The sequence below is a fragment of the Arvicola amphibius genome, chromosome 5, assembly GCF_903992535.2.
Source record: "Arvicola amphibius chromosome 5, mArvAmp1.2, whole genome shotgun sequence".
Lineage (NCBI taxonomy): Eukaryota > Metazoa > Chordata > Mammalia > Rodentia > Cricetidae > Arvicola > Arvicola amphibius.
In genome coordinates, this window is record NC_052051.1 from 100,616,856 (window position 1) to 100,636,926 (window position 20,071).

The 20,071-nt window shown below is 35.7% G+C and overlaps 1 protein-coding gene across 4 annotated transcripts in view; it reads right to left on the reverse strand.

Annotated features, from left to right (window-relative positions):
* Positions 1–20,071, reverse strand: part of Nol4 (nucleolar protein 4) — a 352,858-nt gene that overhangs the window by 204,979 nt on the left and 127,808 nt on the right. For all 4 annotated transcript variants that reach the window (XM_038330862.1, XM_038330861.1, XM_038330859.1 and 1 more), the window contains one exon: positions 8,273–8,405. In XM_038330862.1, the coding sequence (XP_038186790.1) occupies positions 8,273–8,405 (133 nt within the window). The remainder of the gene's footprint in view (positions 1–8,272; positions 8,406–20,071) is intronic.

Genomic DNA, 20,071 nt, shown 5'->3' on the forward strand with positions numbered 1-20,071 from the left:
AACAGGCTTAATTTTAAAGCTAATTTTATTACATTTTTGTTTGAAAAAAAAATTTTAGTCCACACAAAACTTCCAGAAAAATATTAAAACTGCCAAGTAACAAATTTTAAAATGCAGAAGAACAATCTGACTTACATCAACATGAGAATCTCTAGGGAATTTGACATTCAGACTAAAAACACTTTTAATAGGTTTTCTAATTAAAACTCAACATCATAAAAAAATTAACCACTAAATTTAATTTCCCACTAAGTATAGTTTTACATCATTCTTATTAAAACCATGTTTTATTAGATTTCCTAACTAAATTAAATGCTGAGCAGTAGATGCATTTATTACGGTTTATATGCCTTAAAATTCACGAAACTACCGTATTTAGCCAAATTGTATGCAATTTTAGAAAGGAGCCTATTTTACTGAAATGTCTCTTACGAATCCATTGAGCAGTAGAAGGGGATTGCACATAAACACGGTATAGCTGTGTGTCATGTCCTCTCCGTATGTGCGTGTTCTCAATTTACATCCAGTGTGTCCAAGTTTCAGCTAATAATCCCAAATGGACTGAACATTTCCTAGTATTAAGAGAGGCATTTTCATAAATCATAAAAGAACCCATGGCAATTGCCATAAGAAAGGACAGAGCTGAACCCTAAACAACCTCTCCTTCTGAAAGAAACTTAGGCAGTGTTGGGCCGAACAGCATTTGAGCAGGAGACTTTGCACTTGCCGTGGCTGCCATTGTGGAACTCTGGGGTAGCAATGGAGAGGTGGAGAGAACTAGGTTGGGATCCTGCACGTCCATCTAGTTTGATAGGTCACAAAGGACCTACACAGCAGCTCAACAAGCTCTAAATTTTACAGTAAATTTTATTGCAGGAGATTTATGCTGTGAGTTAAGCACACAGTCTAAACTGGGATAGAAGAAAATGTAGGACCCGATTTCCTCTCTCTCTCTTTTCTGATTCATCACGCAAGCAGAGCATTCTATTTTTAATCCACACCATTCACACTTCCCCAGGGCTATTGTCAGTCTACCTGAATAGGTATTGATGCTAACTGAAATAGAAATGCGCTCAATTTCAAGTACTATTTAATTTGGTATTCTTAAAGGTCAGGCTACTCTAGAGCTTTTAGAATGGACCAATGGAACAGGACAGTTTCATATAGTTCTGACACCTTATGTTTATTTTGATATTATCTAACCATTCTAGGATTCAATTCACATGTGAAATGGATGGGGATGATTAACTCCTTGTCCCTTACTCTTGTCCACCATCTACCTAAGGTCCAAACAGTTACTGTTTAGAATTATACCTCTGAGTAGGGTATTTATTTCCTTTTTGACTACTCAACACTAAAGTACTTGTACTATTTGGGATGCATTTTATGGTATGTATGTATTTGAGGAAGGCAGAAATCCCCAATAAGGAAGCAAATTGACTCAAAGAAGCTGTTTACTATAGAAAAGAAAGAGCTGAAAACAATATAAAAATATTTAAATAGTTTTCTTAAGGACATATTTTAGAGCTACTATTCTACATTATTATTTGGAGGAACGTTCTCTTATTAGTGTGTTACTATAGGAAGTACTCAGGTAATACCAACTAGCAATTTCAGTCCTCTAAGAGAGACTTGTTGAGATGTGCTCATCTAACAACTCTGTACAGGACTTAGTGGACTTTGACCAGACTAGTTGTTCCAGAGGGTATTCAAAGTAAGAGACACTGAAATCTCAGAAACTGTCTTCTAAATGTGTACTCAGGAACTCAGTCTTAAAAGCAAACTGTGAGCCGGGCGGTGGTGGCGCACGCCTTTAATCCCAGCACTCGGGAGGCAGAGGCAGGCGGATCTCTGAGTTCGAGGCCAGCCTGGTCTACAAGAGCTAGTTCCAGGACAGGCTCTAAAAAAAGCTGCAGAGAGACCCTGTCTCGAAAAACCAAAAAAAGAAAAAAAAAAAAAAGAAAAAAAGCAAACTGTGTCTTCTATTCAGAAGAAAGGAATTAGAAACACTAGATCCTGAAAATTACCCAGATGTTTTATTCCCATAATAACCTGGGCATAAGTAACACAAGATATAATGGTTAATCTTCATGGCTAACTTGACTAAGTTTAGAATAACCACGTAGACATCTGTGTGTGTCACTGGGGGTATTTCTAGAAAAGTTTAACTTAAGAAGAAAGAACATTTCTGAATGTAAGCAACATTACCCTATGGGTTGGAATCTTTGATTATACAGGAAAAGGGAACTGAGCATCAAAAGTCATCTCTCTCTGACCAGCTGCCTTCTGACATACCTACCCCACTAAGATAGACTATATCCGTTCTACAATCTTAGGGGATAATACAATGTGGCCAGTTTATCATGTGATAACATTACTGCAATGAGAAATTAACTACTTCAATGAGGAATAAAGCTGATTTTATCTATTTTTTGATATTCTAGGAGCTAAGATTTAATTCTGCAGCCTGGACTGGTCTTAACTCTATATTCTCTATTCTTAATATCCTGCATGCTGAGACAGCAGATTTATGACACCATTCCTCACATAACATATTTTATACTATCATTTAACTATGTTTTCTGAAGTTAATATTCCTAATTACATCTTCTTAGTAGTGACATAGGTATTAAGTCACATCACAATTTATTATATATAATTAACCATGACTGTTGTAAGATCACATATATGCATATATAATTACATATGCACTTTACAGTATAGTGTTTGTATTTGAATTAGCCACTAAAATCCAATGTATTTTTTTAAATAGAAAATAACCTGACCAGTTGGAATATATCAAAAGCATTTTTATAAAGCACATATTATGAAGAAATATGAAATATTAACTCTAGTCAATGAATCACATATTTCTAGATGCTAACAGAATTATCAAATGTATTATTGAACAAAAATTATGGAATCTATATTTTACATGTTTTAAAAGCTAATTTTGGGTGGAAGTTGAGGTGACTGTTGAAAATGAATCTGCATGTATTTTTTTTCTTTTCTTTTTCTAGACATTTCCACACACAGAGATACTGTTAAAAAGTTGTTGATCCAATCAGAAATAGTCATGAATGACATGATCTCCAGAGGATGGAAGAACATGTATGTGATGCTGTTCCCATCACATCACATCCTTCAGGGACATCATAGCTGCCTTCATTTATGGAAGCACGCCAATGTTCAAGCAATGGAACAGTTACTAGTGACGCATTTCTAAGGATGTGTCCTTGCATGACTACACCAAACACAGCACAAAACCCAATTTGCCAAAAAACAAACAAACAAACAAAACCCCCAAAATAACAACAAACCCCCTACTGTGCTGCATTGATTCAGTTGACATAGCACAGTCATAGCACTACCAGTTACCTAAGGACACTGTGTTCATGAAGTTACTGTCCAATAGTAGGAGGTGTTAAGACCAGAAAACTTCAGTTTTAAGGCCAATTAATATGAAAAGCAGACAATTATAAGGATGTACCTCAATTTTCTTTAACATCCTTATTGTTTTTTTTTTAAGGAAAAATAAACGAAAAAGCAACAACTCACTGTAACTACAAAAAGAAAAATCTGTTGTAAAAATTTTGAGTTAAATCGGGTACAAATATCCACTTACAAAAAAAATATATCAGAAGTAGTTCACAGTACAGTATTTAATTTAGGAAACCAAGTAGATTGCTTTGTAGAAAAAAATTGACCCTAACAACGGGAATCAGATGCATCATTAAACAGAAGCTTCAGGTCTGCTCCCAGGGCAGCTACTCTCGTCAGCTATCCTGTACCAGGCACGCTCAGAAAGCAAGTATCAGACACTTCAGGCAAAATAACAGTCCAGAGGAGGAAAGGTGGTTTGCTGCTGCTAGAGGAATCATTGCATCTGAGATGTAAAGGTGAAGAACTCACTGGATGGCATTTTTACCTGGGATCTGTTTAAATGGGTATTATAGGATGAAAGTAACAAACAGGCAGTCTCAGAATCCAGGAGGCAGTATATGTTAGCTCTGGAGATGTTTCCTGAAACCTTGAACCACAGCCATTGCATGCCCAAGCTGTATTCACAAAAAGCTCCCTGGTCTCCAGAGCAACTCTGAGAACCACAAGCTTCCTCAATTTAAGCAAACTCAAATGTAAGCATAGTCTTTAGGTGAATTATAACCCAAAAATAGTTTTTCAAGCCTATTAAACTATTTAAACATGGCAACGTGATTTCTTTAAATGAAAAATGGGGGTAAAATGTTTCCTATGCAAAGACTGTGATTTTCACATATTTCTTATATTTTTGTTTTCTTTTTAATCAGAGTCTATGTATTTCATGTCTTTATGATTTTACTAAGTGAGAGAAGCAACATGGCCTGCAAATGAGCCAATGAAACAATTCTACACTGATCATGAAATAAGTCTCTCATAAATTCTTCATTCAGTGTCTGTCTTCTTGACCTTTGCTTAATTATCTGACCCAGCGCAAGACATTTTCCTGCCTTTCTTCCTTCTCCCCAATATATCAGAATTTCATGAGTAGATTGTAAATCTTCCATAAACATAGATAAATTAAAACAAAATAGAAAGGTGTTAATTTTCAGTCTCCATTTTATATGATGATCAATAAAGATATTATGTAAACCTGCTCAGGTTACAATTTCTGGAATTTCAAAAAGCCACAGCATACTACTTCAGGCTCTTCAGCAACGATTCTCAACTTGACGCTAAAGAAAACTGGAACAGTTTTCTCTAACTTTTAAAATTGTTGTTTGTTCAGATTTTAAAAATCACCTTGGTTAGGTTTCAGGATAGTGAGGCTGAGACAGGAGGATTAGAAATTTGAGGCTAACCTGGACTACATAGATCCCTGTTAAAATGAAATAAGATGCAGAAAATACAAGGACAATAAAAGATTTTAGATACAGTAAAATCAAAGTTTTAGCCAATTATTAAAATAGGAGTTTATATCACAATTTCTCCCAACATTTTGGACACATCTGATTTATGGGTACAGACAAAGGAGCTCTCTGTAACAATACAATAGTACCCTTCACTGTCTGACACCACGTGCAGTTATTTAAATTTAAATTATATGCTATTCATAATGAAATGCTCCCCACTCAGTCTAGCCGTCTGTTGAGTCCACAGTATGGACTGTGACCACCATATGGAGCAGCACAATCCTAGAATATCTCCATCCTCAGAGATGCCCATTGTGTCACACTTCCTACTCTTTCTCCAAACTTCTCTTTAAAACATCTCCCTGTGCTTTCTCCCCAACAGCCAGCTTCTGCTTTGCACAGACTCTTCTTGTCCAATCTAGCTGTTTGTAACTGTAGAACTGTTTGAACCCTAACTGCAAAGGGGGTCTTTGTCATATCTGGAGATGTCACACTTGTCTCTAGGGGGAAACATGTGACTAACATGTAGTCAGTAGCTATATGGAGGATGCTAGAAATCTGCCCAGTGAGTCAGGGATCAACAGTGTGGAGGCTGAGAAGCTCTGCCCCATAAACTCTACACTGGACTCACAATGGGATGCTCGCCCAAAATTAGATTAGCTACATCATTACCTTACATTCTCAGACACTCCAAAGACTAATATACGCCATCCACAAGGAAGTAATATATCCCAAACTAACCTAGACTTAAGACTTAAAACATCGCAGTAACTTTAAAAAGACACATATTTTAAAATGATAGCACTATAAATTCTTATTTTTAAAGAACAAAATGGTTTCTTATACAAGCTAGATAGATCATTTTCATTTCTTCATATTATATCTTACATGAAAGTTGGGGCTATGACCTTTAAATATTTTATTTATTTATTTGTTTACCATTATATACAAAGATACACACATATATGTTGGCACGCACAATATTTTATAGACAAATGCCAATAAACACACATATACAAATATATAATCTTGTAAAAGAAGGATAATTAGGTAAGAATGGCATAAGATAAAGAGCATACTATAAATATAAAACAAGTATGATAAAATAGTACAAGTATATGTAAGTGTTTGTGTGTTTGTGTGCACATACACATGCACATAGGGTTACAAGTAATTACACAGTGTGGTGGTAGCATGAATTACTTTGGAGAATTCTATCATCGGGATAAAGAAGAAAATATCTAAAATTCATTTTGCAAATCATAATTATGCTGGAAAGCTACACCTTAATTATTTAAATGATGGAACATGTAAGAACTATCTGAAATGGAGCACATGACAGGAAATTCAGAGTATGAGAAGACTTATGAATTAATAATTCTTGCAAAACAGAAGAGAAAGGGTAATAAATGAGAACGTAATGTAGTTTCATATGGTAATGAGTTCTTTGAAGAATATTAACAATTAGAAGATAGACAGAGGGAGGTGGACCTTAGGCAAACATATTTTTATAGATATCAGGTCTTGAAAAAGAAAACTGAGGATTCAATGGTATTGGAAGTAACATTATTAGATTCCCTCTTCCAAGTGGTGAGTATGAGGACAGAGTTAAGGAATACACCCATCATCTGTGAGCAGAAAGGGGCCAAGAGCTCCCAGTGATTACAGAAAAGCAAAGGTCTCATTATCTTACTTTCAGGTCAAGATCCTAATGATCTATGAGGAAGGGGAAAACCTCTCATGCTCTAGAAGGAGCGATGACCCCAAGGAAAACTCAATGGGTAGTGTGAGACAAAGCACCTAATGTTTCAGAGGAGGGTTGGAAAGAGGTCAGTGAAGATCAGCCAAGGTTCATATGCAGCAGGCATTAACACACAGCAGAGTGTTTTCCCCAGAGATAATACTGGATGTTGTTCCATGCATCTTATTAAATCAGTATAGGTTTTCATCACAGGAGTTGTGCCCTAGCAAAAGATCTACAACTGGAAATTCCAATTAAGAAAGCAATGAGTTTTCATAATTAGAGGCATCACCCTGAAATGTATAAATCTCAAATTATATATGAAAAGAATGAGAAAATAAACAGGTAAATTGCACTGATTACAGTATACAGACACACACACAGACACACACACACACACACACACACACACATATATATATACGTATATATATATATATATATATATATGCTGGCATAATTAATATGTGAGGAATCTATTTATTTTATAACAAAGTGACAAGAATTTCTTTATAGTTTTTTCAAATGAAAGCCCTTTTTCTGAATAGCTGTTCTACTGTATAGAAAGTCAGACATAATCTTGAAGTCACTGACATCAGTCTCTTTCTTGTTAATTATGAGGATGTGATTTCCACCCCACTTATCCACTTCTAAAATGAGGGAAAGAGAAGAACTCCAGAGTGGGGACATTTGCATATTTAACACAAGGGATATCTTAAGTCTTTCTGATGTCAATTAAATGTGAAATCATCCTGAAACTCTGGCAAATTTTAAAGATATATTTTAATAACAAGTTTCATAAAAACCGAAAATCATCAACATAAAAAATCAAGAAATTTTTTTTCCTATTTACTGATATAGTGAAAAAAACTTACCAGTCGAAAAAGTCATGTAAACATAGACTGAACTAATAAAACAATTAAATTCTCCAGTTTCTGTTTACACAATTTCATTTTACACCTGCTATTATATTTTCTTGTATCAAATTTGATATTTACAATGACAGAAACTGCAGAGTTTTTGAAGCTTTTAGAGCCTAAAGCACTGACTTTCAGTTGAATTTTCTATAATATTCAGATTTGTTCCCAGATCAACAGTGGGAAGAGTTAGGAATCTTCCTGAGATTCTAGAATAGATAATGACAATCTTTACTTCCTTCCCTTTGGTCAGGAGCTCAGGATCAAAGCAAAGTAAATTTTCCCTACAGTATCTCTATGATGAGATTGCCCTTTAATATATGGTCCTTTATATTTGGGACTAGGCTAATAGGTCAAAGAAAGTTTAATCATCTTTAAACTCTTGATATACTCAAAAATAAATGATAATATAAGAAACCATCATGATAGACATCCAAATACTCTCCTGCAGCACATTCTATATTTGAAGAGCAAAACAGGGATGTGCTAGGATTTCGTAACATCTTTTTATAAATCAGTCTAACACTTTAATTTTGAAAAGAGTACTTAAATCTAAAAATAATAAAGTGGATGACATAACCCGAGTGCCCAGAAAAGGTCTCCATAGAAACAGATTTTTTTAAATGGACACAGGAATGAAGAGGTGGTTCTGATTTTAATAGATTCTTACTCATTGCTCGGCTTCAATGCTTTGTTTATTCATTTGTTCAGTATGAAAGGCTTACCATCTTGCTGGCCATGGAGAGTCTGGGGACTTTGCATTCTTTCTTCCAGATTCGAGCTAAGGTCAGAGTTCACGGCTGACATCCTTGTTGAATCACTCATATCAAATTCATCACTTTCTATAGAACTTTCATCCTGAAATGGTTTGAAAATACAATTAGGCACCATAAAATGTAAATGTGTGCCAATAATTATTCTGTCTGTGTGGTCAATGAGAGGCTCGATGGGAAATCTCTTCAGCCAATGGCCTTTGAGAGGCTGGACCAGGTTGAGGAGTGACTTTGGGATACCAAAAAGCTGCGGTCCTGCCCACTCGTCCCTCCTTTTTTCCTGTGCTCCATACTTAATTGTTGGACCCCCATTCCTGTTCTGGGATTTTCCTTTTTAAATAAAGAAAAACCTCAGTATACTCTGTTTGGATTAGCTTGGGATTATTTGGCTTGTGTTCCCCCCATTTGACATGTTCTGTGTCAGAGGTTATCCAGTCAGTAATCATCAGGTTCTAAATATGGTTCTCACTGATAAATGTTTGGAACAGTAAATGATTAAATAATTTCTCCCTTAAAGACATGTCAAGGATTTTGAATACATAAACAAAGCATTATGCATGGTACCATTGTAAAGGTAGAATAATGTGTTAAGAGAAGAAGCAATTTAGGAATTAAGCCTGAACATTAAAATAAAAATGTTCTTAATAAATTTGTCTTAAAAGAGGTGACCATAAAATGTAATGGATAAGAAAATGTAAGTTTTACTATATACAAAATGACTCAGTAAAAATTATAAGCACTGGGGCTGAAGAGATGGCTCAGTGGTTAAGAGCACTGCCTGCTCTTCTAAAGGTCCTGAGTTCAATTCCCAACAACCACATGGTGGCTCACAACCATCTGTAATGGGGTCTGGTGCCCTCTTCTGGCCTTTAGGCATACACACAGACAGAATATTGTATACATAATAAATAAATATTTTTTAAAAATTATAAGCACTGATCATATAATGCAGTGATAATTTTTCATCAGCAAACAGAATGGACTTTAATAATAAACCATATGTATACATTCAATGTATTTGATACAGAGAAGGAATTCTTAACATCTTTTACAAATAAATATGATAGATGATTTATAGATGATAGATGATAGAGATAGACAGATAGATGAGATAGATAGACAGATGATAGATAGATAGATTATAGATAGATAGATAGATAGATAGATAGATAGATAGATAGATAGATAATTATTGATGGTACATAAATGATAGATATATGGGATAGGTCATGAATAGGTTGGTAGATACCAAATAAATAAATCATATGGTTATAGATGATAGATAAATAGATAGATTATATATGGATAATAGATGGTCCATAGAGGAGAGGTAAATGACTTATGCAGCTAAATAATACAAAGCTATCTTATAAGCAGAGAGAGCACTGAAATCACAAAAGGAGTTCTAAATAACATGGTATAAAACTCACTTAAAACCAGGTCACAAAAATGTCTACCATATGGATAAGTCAGAAAAAAATGTTAAGTATGAACAGGTAATGAACTGAGATAGGTATACTTTATTATTTTTGAGGTTATAAGGCAATTTCAACATTCCTCTATACTCTTTCTTCCCTCCAAACTCTCACATACATCTCTCATTGCCAAATTCATGACCTCTTTTTCCTTACCTTTTGTTATATGCATATATGTATGAGTATACACATGTACATTCTTAAGTATCACACACTTGTTAGGTATAATGTTAATTATATCAATGTTTTCAGGGTCTGATCACTTGGTATTGAGTAACCAATTGGTGTGTTTTTTCCTAGGGGAGACTATTTTTCCAAATCTCCACACTCTTGTTTTTTGTTTAGGATTGAAGTCTTGCAAGCTTCCAAAGGAGGGGGCAACCAACGGTCCTACCCTGCTATGACTCCTATGTGCAAATCAACTACCAGCATGACACAGTGCTGTAGGAAGTCTTAAAACCAGTGGTGCCCCACCCACTGGGGCGTGGCCTCTTATGCTATCTAAGATAATGTAGAGCATGTGTTCACGCTCTTTCTGGTTGCTAGATTTGGCTTCTGTTCTTCGTTCAAGCAGAGGATTCTGATTTATGAATTTAGCCCTAAATAAATAACCAACTATTTCTCTATTCTGAGCTAGTGTGGTATTTATTTAAACATCCATTCACATTTGGCACCCAACTTGGGGCACAAATCCATGCTGCTGAGATTAAGAGTCTCATGCTCTACCAACTGAGTTAAAATATTTTATGCATGCATGCTTCTACCTTTGTTTAAAACATTTCTATATATTGATATATTTATCATATTTCAATGTACATTTCTATCTCCGATCCAGATATGTATACATTGTTTGCAGTTTGAGGTCATTGTCCTCACTTATTGCACATTTGTTTATTGTATAATATTCTAATATGGTCTTAGTCTTTAAGTTATATAGGTATTAAGAATTATAGATCAATAGTCATCTGTTTGTCATACTTAAAGTTAGACTAATCAGGTTTCTTAGATACATAAAGATGTAGATGGAGCGGTGGGGCTGCATCCCGCCACCCGGCTAGCTTTCCACCCAAAATAATTACATGGAAACTGTATTCTTTTAAACACTGTCTGGCCCATTATTTTCATCATCTTATTGCCTAATTCTCACACCTTGATTTAACCCATATTTAGTAATCTGTGTAGCACCACGATGTGGTCGCTTACCAGGAGAGATCTTAACCTGTGTCTGTCTTGGATATGAGAAGCATGGTGACTGTCTATGGCGACTGCCTGAACAGTCCATCTCACTGCCTCCTACCCAGCATTTTGTTCTGTTTACTCCGCCTATCTATTTTTCTGTCCTATTAAAGGGACAAGGCAGTTTCTTTATTAACCAATGAAAGTAACATAAAGATTATATTCAGCATAGATAGATAATCTTAAACCACTTGAAAGAGCTGTAGAATGTGGCATTTAAATAACTTAGGATTTTGTTGAAGTGAGACACGATTGCTCCTGGCAGCACCATTCTTTTCCTGAGAGAATGTTGAGCACCAAAGACACACCACTTAGAGCTTGTTTTCTTCTTGACAAAACTGGCCTTTGGGCAAGGAACTGCCTATGCCTCAACCACTGACAAGATACATAGTTTCCGGAAATGGATAAGCAGGACTGTCATATATTGCCAAGGCAGGGTAAGACAGTTTTGAAAATTTTCCTGCCTCTGAAAATGGTCTGTCAGTTATTCTAGGCCTTAGCCAAAGTTGGTTGCTTCAACATTGCAAATAAAACTTTGGGTGATTGCCCAGGTAGCCAGTTGTCTCTGTCATTTGTTGCACATTTTGAAAGTTGCTTGATTGCACTTTCTGCTTACTTAAGAAATATTATTTCCCTTCTTGGATCTTCAATGGGGTTGAAGACTAGATAGTTGTAGATACTTTCCTCTCATGACTTAGTCAATTTATTTATTATACTAGTTAGGATAGGATAATTATTGAATGTATTTGTTCTTATTGTACATAATTTTGCTTTAGGCTTAGAACTTTCATTTAAACAAAAGGGTGAGGAGCTATATGAAGTCTTACAGCCAGTGGTTACCTGCCCACTGGGGCATGGCCTCTTATACTGTATAAGTCTGCAACTCTTTCCAGTTGCTGGATTCAGTTTCTGTTCTCCATTCAAGCAGAGGATTCTGATTTTTGAGGTTACCCATAAATAAATAACCATCTATTTCTCAATTCTGAGCTAGTGTGGGATTTCTTTTAAGGATCCTTCCACAATGCACTAAGTATGCAGTAGTGGCATGCATACTTACACACTAATGAACATCTCCTAATTGGACTTAGGACCTACTTATCAAAAGGAAAAACATGCCTGGTACTGGAACCCTAGTTAACTACTCAGTGCTAGTGAAGGCATACATATTGGTAGGGAATCTATACTCATTAGTGTACTAAACCAGCATAATCCCTAACAAGAAGTCTAAACATTTGTCCTTAAACTACAGATAAGTGTAGTTATCACCACTCATCAAAAAAAACTTCTCTTAGACAGTAGGATGCTCAGTTCCAATTTCACTGAAGCAAAGAGTTTGTCATTATACTTCAAAATAATTTCTTTGCTGATTACAAGATGCTGTTGGTTTTGTGTTGTTTAAAGAAAGAAATTAAGAACTTTTCCTATTCAAAGAAGCTATTTCTTCAACCTTGGGACACTTCATATTTCATGGTTATGAGGCAAGTACTTTACCCTCTGAGCAACTTTTCCAACTTTAATACATGTCTTTGTAAGTAAATATTTTAAATATTCAGCATTCATTATTTTTGCTGGGGACCATTATTGTACACCCAGAAGAGAGTTAGCATGAGCCCTTTGCCTCCTTCCATCATGGGCATCTGTCCTGAGGATTGAACTCAGGTCATCAAGATTGGCAGTCAACACCTTGTACCTGCTGAACTATGGTGCCAGATCAAGTATTTCTTATATATAACACATATAGCTAATGAGATAAAACTATTTCTATAGGATTTATGTACATGTAAAATGTGTGTGTGTGTGTGTGTGTGTGTGTGTGTGTGTGTGTGTGTGTTTGTATAAAGAAGGGCAAGATGCAAAGTCTCAATCATGTTCCCTGTTCTGTGAAACGACAAATGCTGAGCATTGTAGGTAATCAGTATAAATTTATCATCATTAAAAAATTATCAGCATACATTTTTAGAAGTTTGGACAAAAGATTAACAAACTTTCTTGTTAAATGTACTATTTCCTAATTTGGCTCCTATTTTTATGAATAAAGACCATGAACAAAAGCAAGTTGTGAAATGAAAGGATGTGTTTAGCTCACATATCTCAAGTCCAAGCTCACTGAGAGAAGTCAAGGCAAGAAGTCAAAGCAGGAACCTGAAGTCAGGAACTGAAGCCAAAGAGCAGAAGAAGCAATTCTTATTTGTTTGCCCCCATGAAATATTAGTTTGTATTTTTTCCTATATGGGAGAGTACACCCCACAGTGGGGTAATCCCTCTCACATCAGCCATTAATCAAGAAAATGCCCCACAGGCTTTCCTATAAGTAATCTGATAAAAGCATTTTCTAAATCGAGATTTCTCTTCCCAGATATGTCTAAGTGTGTCAAACTGACAAAAAACAATCAGCACACATTCCACACAGTTTTGCTCTTTAAAAATACTAATTTTAAAGTATTTGTTATCATTGTTAAATTAACAATCAGAAAATTTGTAATTGGTTTATCATAATTCTTATTTTCAAATATTAGCTTTTAAAAATTTATAAAACCTGAATAAATGCGTAATTTACAGTCTCAACTAAAAGCATTCACTAATTCTATAATTTTATTCCAATTACTTTCCAATTTTTAACTAAATTATTCTTTCTAATGAAATAAAATTTATAGAATTTTACAGAATTAAGATTTACAGAATGTAGAATTATTATTTTTGTCAGCATGGAAATAAATCAAGTTATAACCAGAGAAAAACGAACAAGATTTCTAAGTGTTTTAAAAGAAGCTTTTCTGAGACTAGAAAGTGTGATTGTTATTATCATGCAGTTGTTTCTCTGGGATCATTTTTTTTCATGTCCCCGTTCTCTGCTCTCTTTTTTATTATTTTTATTATTATTATTAAAAATTTCTGCTTCCTCCCCATCTCCCATTTCCCTCTCCCTCCCTCCACTCCCCTCCCCTTCCCTTTCCAGTCCAAGGAGCAGTCAGGGTTCCCTGCCCTGCAGGAAGTCCAAGGTCTCCCCCCTCCATACAGATCCAGGAAGGTATGCATCTAAACAGACTAGGCTCCCTCAAAGCCAGTTCATGTGGTAGGCTCAAAACCCAGTGCCATTGTTCTTGGCTTCTCAGTCAGTCTGGGATCATTTTTAAACCACTTGTGTGAAACTTTCTACACAAGCATCTGCTTGGTATTTTAATATAACCAGGACAATCATTCAGGTAAATCCATGTCTCATGGATTAAGATATCACCATGGTTTATCTATCTAAATATAATTGAAAATTCATCTTCACATTTCTGAACATGTCTTTTCTCTACTCACAAATTCAAGGCCAATTTCTACACCATAGTAAATAAGTGGCCCAATTGCTACCACACAGGGCAGTGAAAATTTTATAATCTTTCATCATTAGTCTTGGAAATTTATCCAGTCATTCACTATCAGTAATGTATATTAAATATCCCAATGTTCAAACTTCTTCCTGTATTGTATCCCTGAAACTCTCTTATCAAAGCAAAGAAATGTCTTCTAAAGGCTTTTGATAATTATTTTCTACTCTTTCTTCTATACCCATAATTTGGAGGTTAGATCTTTTCATGCTATCATAAAATTTTCTCATATTCTGTTAATTTTAAAAATAACTTGGCTCTCTTAAGAGAGGCATGCTTTGAGTGTGCCTAGGTTAGCTAGATATGCAGAGGGAGGTCACCAAAAGAGTCAGCCATGTGATCCTAGGTAGGCTGCCCAGGCTCCAGTGAATGACCTTACATTGTTGCAGATAGTTACATCACTAATTGAACTCAGATGGTTGAAATAGAGGACATAAAATTGGGAGTGTGTTTGGTTTGAATATGTGTGGCCTTTATAGACTGATGTGTTTGAATGCTTGACCCAGAGGGAGTGGCACTATTAGGAGTAGGTGTGGCCTTGTTGGAGGAAGTGTGCTCCTGTGGAGGCAGGCTTTGAGGTCTCACATATACTCAAGCCATGCCCAGTGTCTTAGTTTTCTTCTGCTGCCTTTGGATCAAAATATAGAATTCTCAGCTCCTTCTCCAGCACCATGTCTCCAGGCATGATGCAAAGTCCTCTGAAACTGTAAGCCAGCCCCAATTAAATGTTTTCCTTTGTAAACTGGCCTTGTCCCATAGTCACACTGATAAATATCTCGAATATCACCATAGAACCTTTGTCCGGCAATGGATGGAGATAGAGACAGAGACCCACATTGGAGCACTGGACTGAGCTCCCAAAGTCCAGCTGAAGAGCAGAAGGAGGGAGAAGATGAGCAAAGACGTCAGGACTGCAGGGGTTGATCCACCTACAGAGACAGTGTGCCTGAACTAATGGGAGCTCTCCAAATCCAGCTGGACTGGGACTGAACGAGCATGTGATCAAACTGGACTCTCTGAATGTGGCTAAAAATGGGGGCTGACTGAGAAGCCAATGATAATGGCACTGGGGCTTGTTTCTACTGCATGTACTGGCTTTTTGGGACCATAGTCTATTTGGCTGCACACCTTCCTAGACCTGGATGTAGTGGGGAGGGCCTTGGATTTCCCACAGGGGAGAGTACCCTGCCCTCTCAAGACTGGAGGGGAAGAGAGGAGGGGGAGCAGGGGAGCGGGAGGGGAATGGGAGGAGGGGAGGAAGTGGAAATTTTTGAATGGAAAAATAAAAAATAATTTTCTTTATAAGAGTCATGGTGTCTCTTCACAACAATAGAAACCCTAAAGAGAGAGGGAGATAAAGGAATGCCTGAGGAGAATTGTAAGGCAAAGGGGACAAACATATTCAAAATGATTTGCACGTTTATATAAAATGTTCTAATAATAAACCCTTTTAAAATGACTACAAGAAAGAATCATCATGGAGCTATGCATTTCTCTTTTTATTTTTAAGAATTATGAGTTTATATTATTTTCATTGATCTAGATATTAAATGAAATGTTCTTGTACCATCCAGACTAGTGCACCTGCTGAGATACTGTAATCGAATGTCATCGAGTAACAGAAAGAATTTCCATAGAAGCTCATTCTGAATTGTTTCATCCATGGAATAATAAGAAGTAATAATTTATGGTAATCCACTAACTTTTAAGGATTATATATACTAAATCAGTACCTGAAATCTACTTACCTTTATTCCTCTCTAGGCTAATTCATATCTTATATCAACTATTTTAAATCAATAACAATAATTAAAATGCATGTGTTATAAATGAGCCAGACATTGAGCTCCAATATTAGATAAATTCTGATTTAAGCAACTTATCTGTTTTGTTAGGGAAAAGCCTGGATTTTTCTAGATGGTAATGGAACATGAGTTAATTGTAACTATTAAATCAGACAGAAGAGATGAAAGCTATAGAACAGGTTCCATGTTATCACTCACCCAAGGCATTCATTTCAAATGTATGGATCCATTTATAAATCATTTTAACAAAACCATAGCAAAGACTCCTACCCTCGGCCTGGGGCCACTACACTTCTGTCTGCAACTCAGTCCATTTTTTCTGACTCTTTTTAAAACTTCATCACACACTAACTGCTCATGCAGAATCCATGGCTGTTTCAGTTACTTGATCTTTACTTTCAAGATGGCTCCTTTAATGATCTTACTTCCCCATCTTTAAAGTCAGGTTGCTCCCATAATCATCTATTGTACATTCATCACCAACAACTACAAATGTATAATCTCTTTTTTTGAAATTTTATTAATTTTGTTGAGCAACAGCTTCATACAAGTATATAATATATTCTGATTATTCTCTGCTTATCCACACCCTTTGTTATCCCCTTGCCATCCTCATAAGCCCCTTCCCTTCAACACATCCATTTCCATCTCCATAATTTGGGGTTTCATTTTTGTGACCCACATAGTTTAACCAGGATCATCTATGTGACCGTTGGCTTGGAAATGTCCATTTGGAAATCCTAATTTCCTAACACCTTTTCAGGAACCTACTTCTGCATCACCAGCTCTCCAATGACCTGGGTTTCCAGAACATGGCTGAAGCCCCTTGTATATGACTACATCTTTTATAATACTTAAATAACTGGTTTCAGTTTTTCTCTCACTCTATTCATGTCCCCGCACAAATGAACACAATCATGAGCATTCATTTAAATTACCTACATAATGTATCTCATTCATGAATCAAATGTCTCACTCTTCACCATCTAAATTTCAACTTTTCCATTTTTTTTCTTAAACTTCTGACAACTTCTCCTACAACCTTACTTGTGCTTCCTTTATCACTAAGGAACTTGGAGAAAACAGAGAAATGTTCCACCAGGCTCTATCACCACTCACCTACCACCATCTGACACCTTTTGTCTGTGGCCCATTCTAAAGAAAAATTTCCCAGAGCAAGAAGAAAGATATGTTGCAGGAAGCAAAGTTGGAAGGACCAGGCCATTCACGTCCTTTAACATTGGGCATGGAACTATAGGATTTAATATATTTCCTGCTATGTTCCAGTTTTGCTTTGGTCCAGTTTTCCAGCGCTATGTGCAGATTCCTCCCTTCAGGTAATAAATATTCTGTACCATTGTATGTTGGAAGTATGTAATTAGATTTTATTTATTTTATAGGAGCTTACAGTTAAGAGATTGCCTTGAGTCTGAGAACAGACTTTGGGCTTTTGAACAGTCTTGAGACTGAAAAACTTGGGGAAATTTTGGTGTTAGACTAGAAGCATTCTATATTGCTATATGAATGAACATGAGCCTACAGGCCAAGAACCAGATTATGTTGATTTGAATAAGAAAGTTTGAATATATAGCTCCCATTTGGTGGTACTGGCCAGGTACACTTAGGACGTATAATTTAGCTAGTGGAAGTATGTAATTGGTGGCAAAGTTTTAGGTTTCAAAGCCACATGCCATCTCTATTGCACTCTGCTTGGAACGTGAAGTTAAAGAGGGAAGCCCTCAACTTACTGCCCACTTCTTTACTCACTCAGCCATCATAGATTCTGAAACTATAAGCCAAAAAGAGCTTTCTATAAGTTGCCTTGGCCATGGTGTCTTATGACAGCAATAGAATATAACTAACAACACATGTCATTTCTTTCAGTTTTGCTCAAATAATGCAATCTCTTCATTCGATCACTCATTTATTGACTTTCAGGGTACTTGTCATTGAACCCTGGACCTCAAAAACAAGAGGTGAGTTCTGCACTACTGATTTGCATTCTGAATAGATTCCTTTTTGACCGTCCTTTCTTCTTCTTTCTTCTTTTAGAGCTTAAACATCTTTTTACTTGCCTAGTCTCACTGTTTATTTTCCTTATTGCCTTTTCCTCTCATTGGAAGACAAGTTTTATAAATACAGAATTTTTGTTCATTTATTTCTAAGAGTACCTAAAAGCTACTCAGTAAATACAGGTGAAATTATTGGATTAATTCCTATTCAAATTTTAAAACAGCTTACAATCAAGATTAACTTGTTTGAGTTTCAGTTCAGTATGGCTTATCTTATTAAATTTCTCAAATCTGTAGTAGTTATAGTTTTCCAAAATTTGGTAAATACTCTAATAACAAGTAATTTCTTTCACTATTTTAAAACAGTATGCATTCAATTTAATAATCTCAAACTGTGATGATAAAGATAATTTCCTTAATTATAATTTTAAATGCTCTGCTTTTTTAGTCAAATGTGTATTATGCTTAGAGTCAGAAGGACTCAGAATATGTGGGCTGTGAAGTTGGCACAAAGATGATCATAATTGGAGCACAGAAATAAGCTTATTGACCTCCATATTAGCTTCTTACAAATAATTTGGCAACTTTAACATTTCTTTGAGACATTATTTTTTTGGAATTCTGTAATGAACATGTTGTCAGTTGTTTCGCTCTTAGTAACAGACATAACAGACACATTTTGAAAATCTGACTTTGAGGTCTTTAGTATAATGACTTTATTATTGCTATTTTAATCATTTATTGTTGGCCATTTGGTAATATTTAATGCAATATGGCCACTTCAGAGATATTCTTAGAGAGTGAACCAGAAATCTATGGAGGAAAAATAATGCTATAGTTTCAAGTAAAACTTTGAAATTACAGCAAAAAACAAAAAGATAGATTTAAATTTTATGAATAGAAGAGCCCAAAGGTAATTTTAATAGACTTTGCTCATATTTTACAAATAATCTAGTATTTTTAAAGTAAATATTTAACCACATTTCCTTTTACAGGGAAAGTTCAAGGAGGGAAGAATTAGCCTGAAGGACTGTTTTCAGCATAGACAATCTGAATGTTTCTGCTAGTCAGTGGTGATGACTAGTTGGTGTAGGAGGGTCTTCTGTTTGTGTGTTGTTTATATTGGTTAATGAGTAAAGAAACTGCCTTGGCCTAGTTAATAGGGCGGAACTTAGGTAGGCAGAGAAAACAGAACTAAATGCTGGGAAAAAGAAGGGCAGAGAGAGAGATGCAATGGATCCACCAGAGATGGATGCTGGTTAGATTCTTTCCCCAGTAAGCCACTGCCATGTGGTGATATACAGAGTAATAGAAATGGGTTAAATCAAGATGTGAGTGTTAGCCAATAAGAAGTTAGAGTTAATGGCCAAGCAGTGTTTTAATTAATACAATTTCTGTGTGGTTATTTCGGGTGTAAGCTAGCTGGCTGGCCATGACAAACAAGTGCCCCTCCACCTACAACAACTAGTGAGTATTTACTAAATTCATAGTGTGATGATTGCCTTTGCTTGTTTATGAAAAATACAAGTAGCTTATACATACACATGCACACACACTCACACATAGATACACAGACAAACACACATACATATATACACAGACACACACAGAGACATACCCAGACAAACATGCAAACTCAAAAACACAGAGGTATATACACAAACTCATATACACATATAAACACATGTGTACACATATAAACACATACACAGAACACACATGCAATCTCTCTCACACACACACAAACACAAATTCTTTATCAAAATAAGAACTAGAATTCTAGAGAATACCAATAAACACAAATTTGGAGTCTGATATATGACAGTACATTGCTAGATTCAAATGGAAT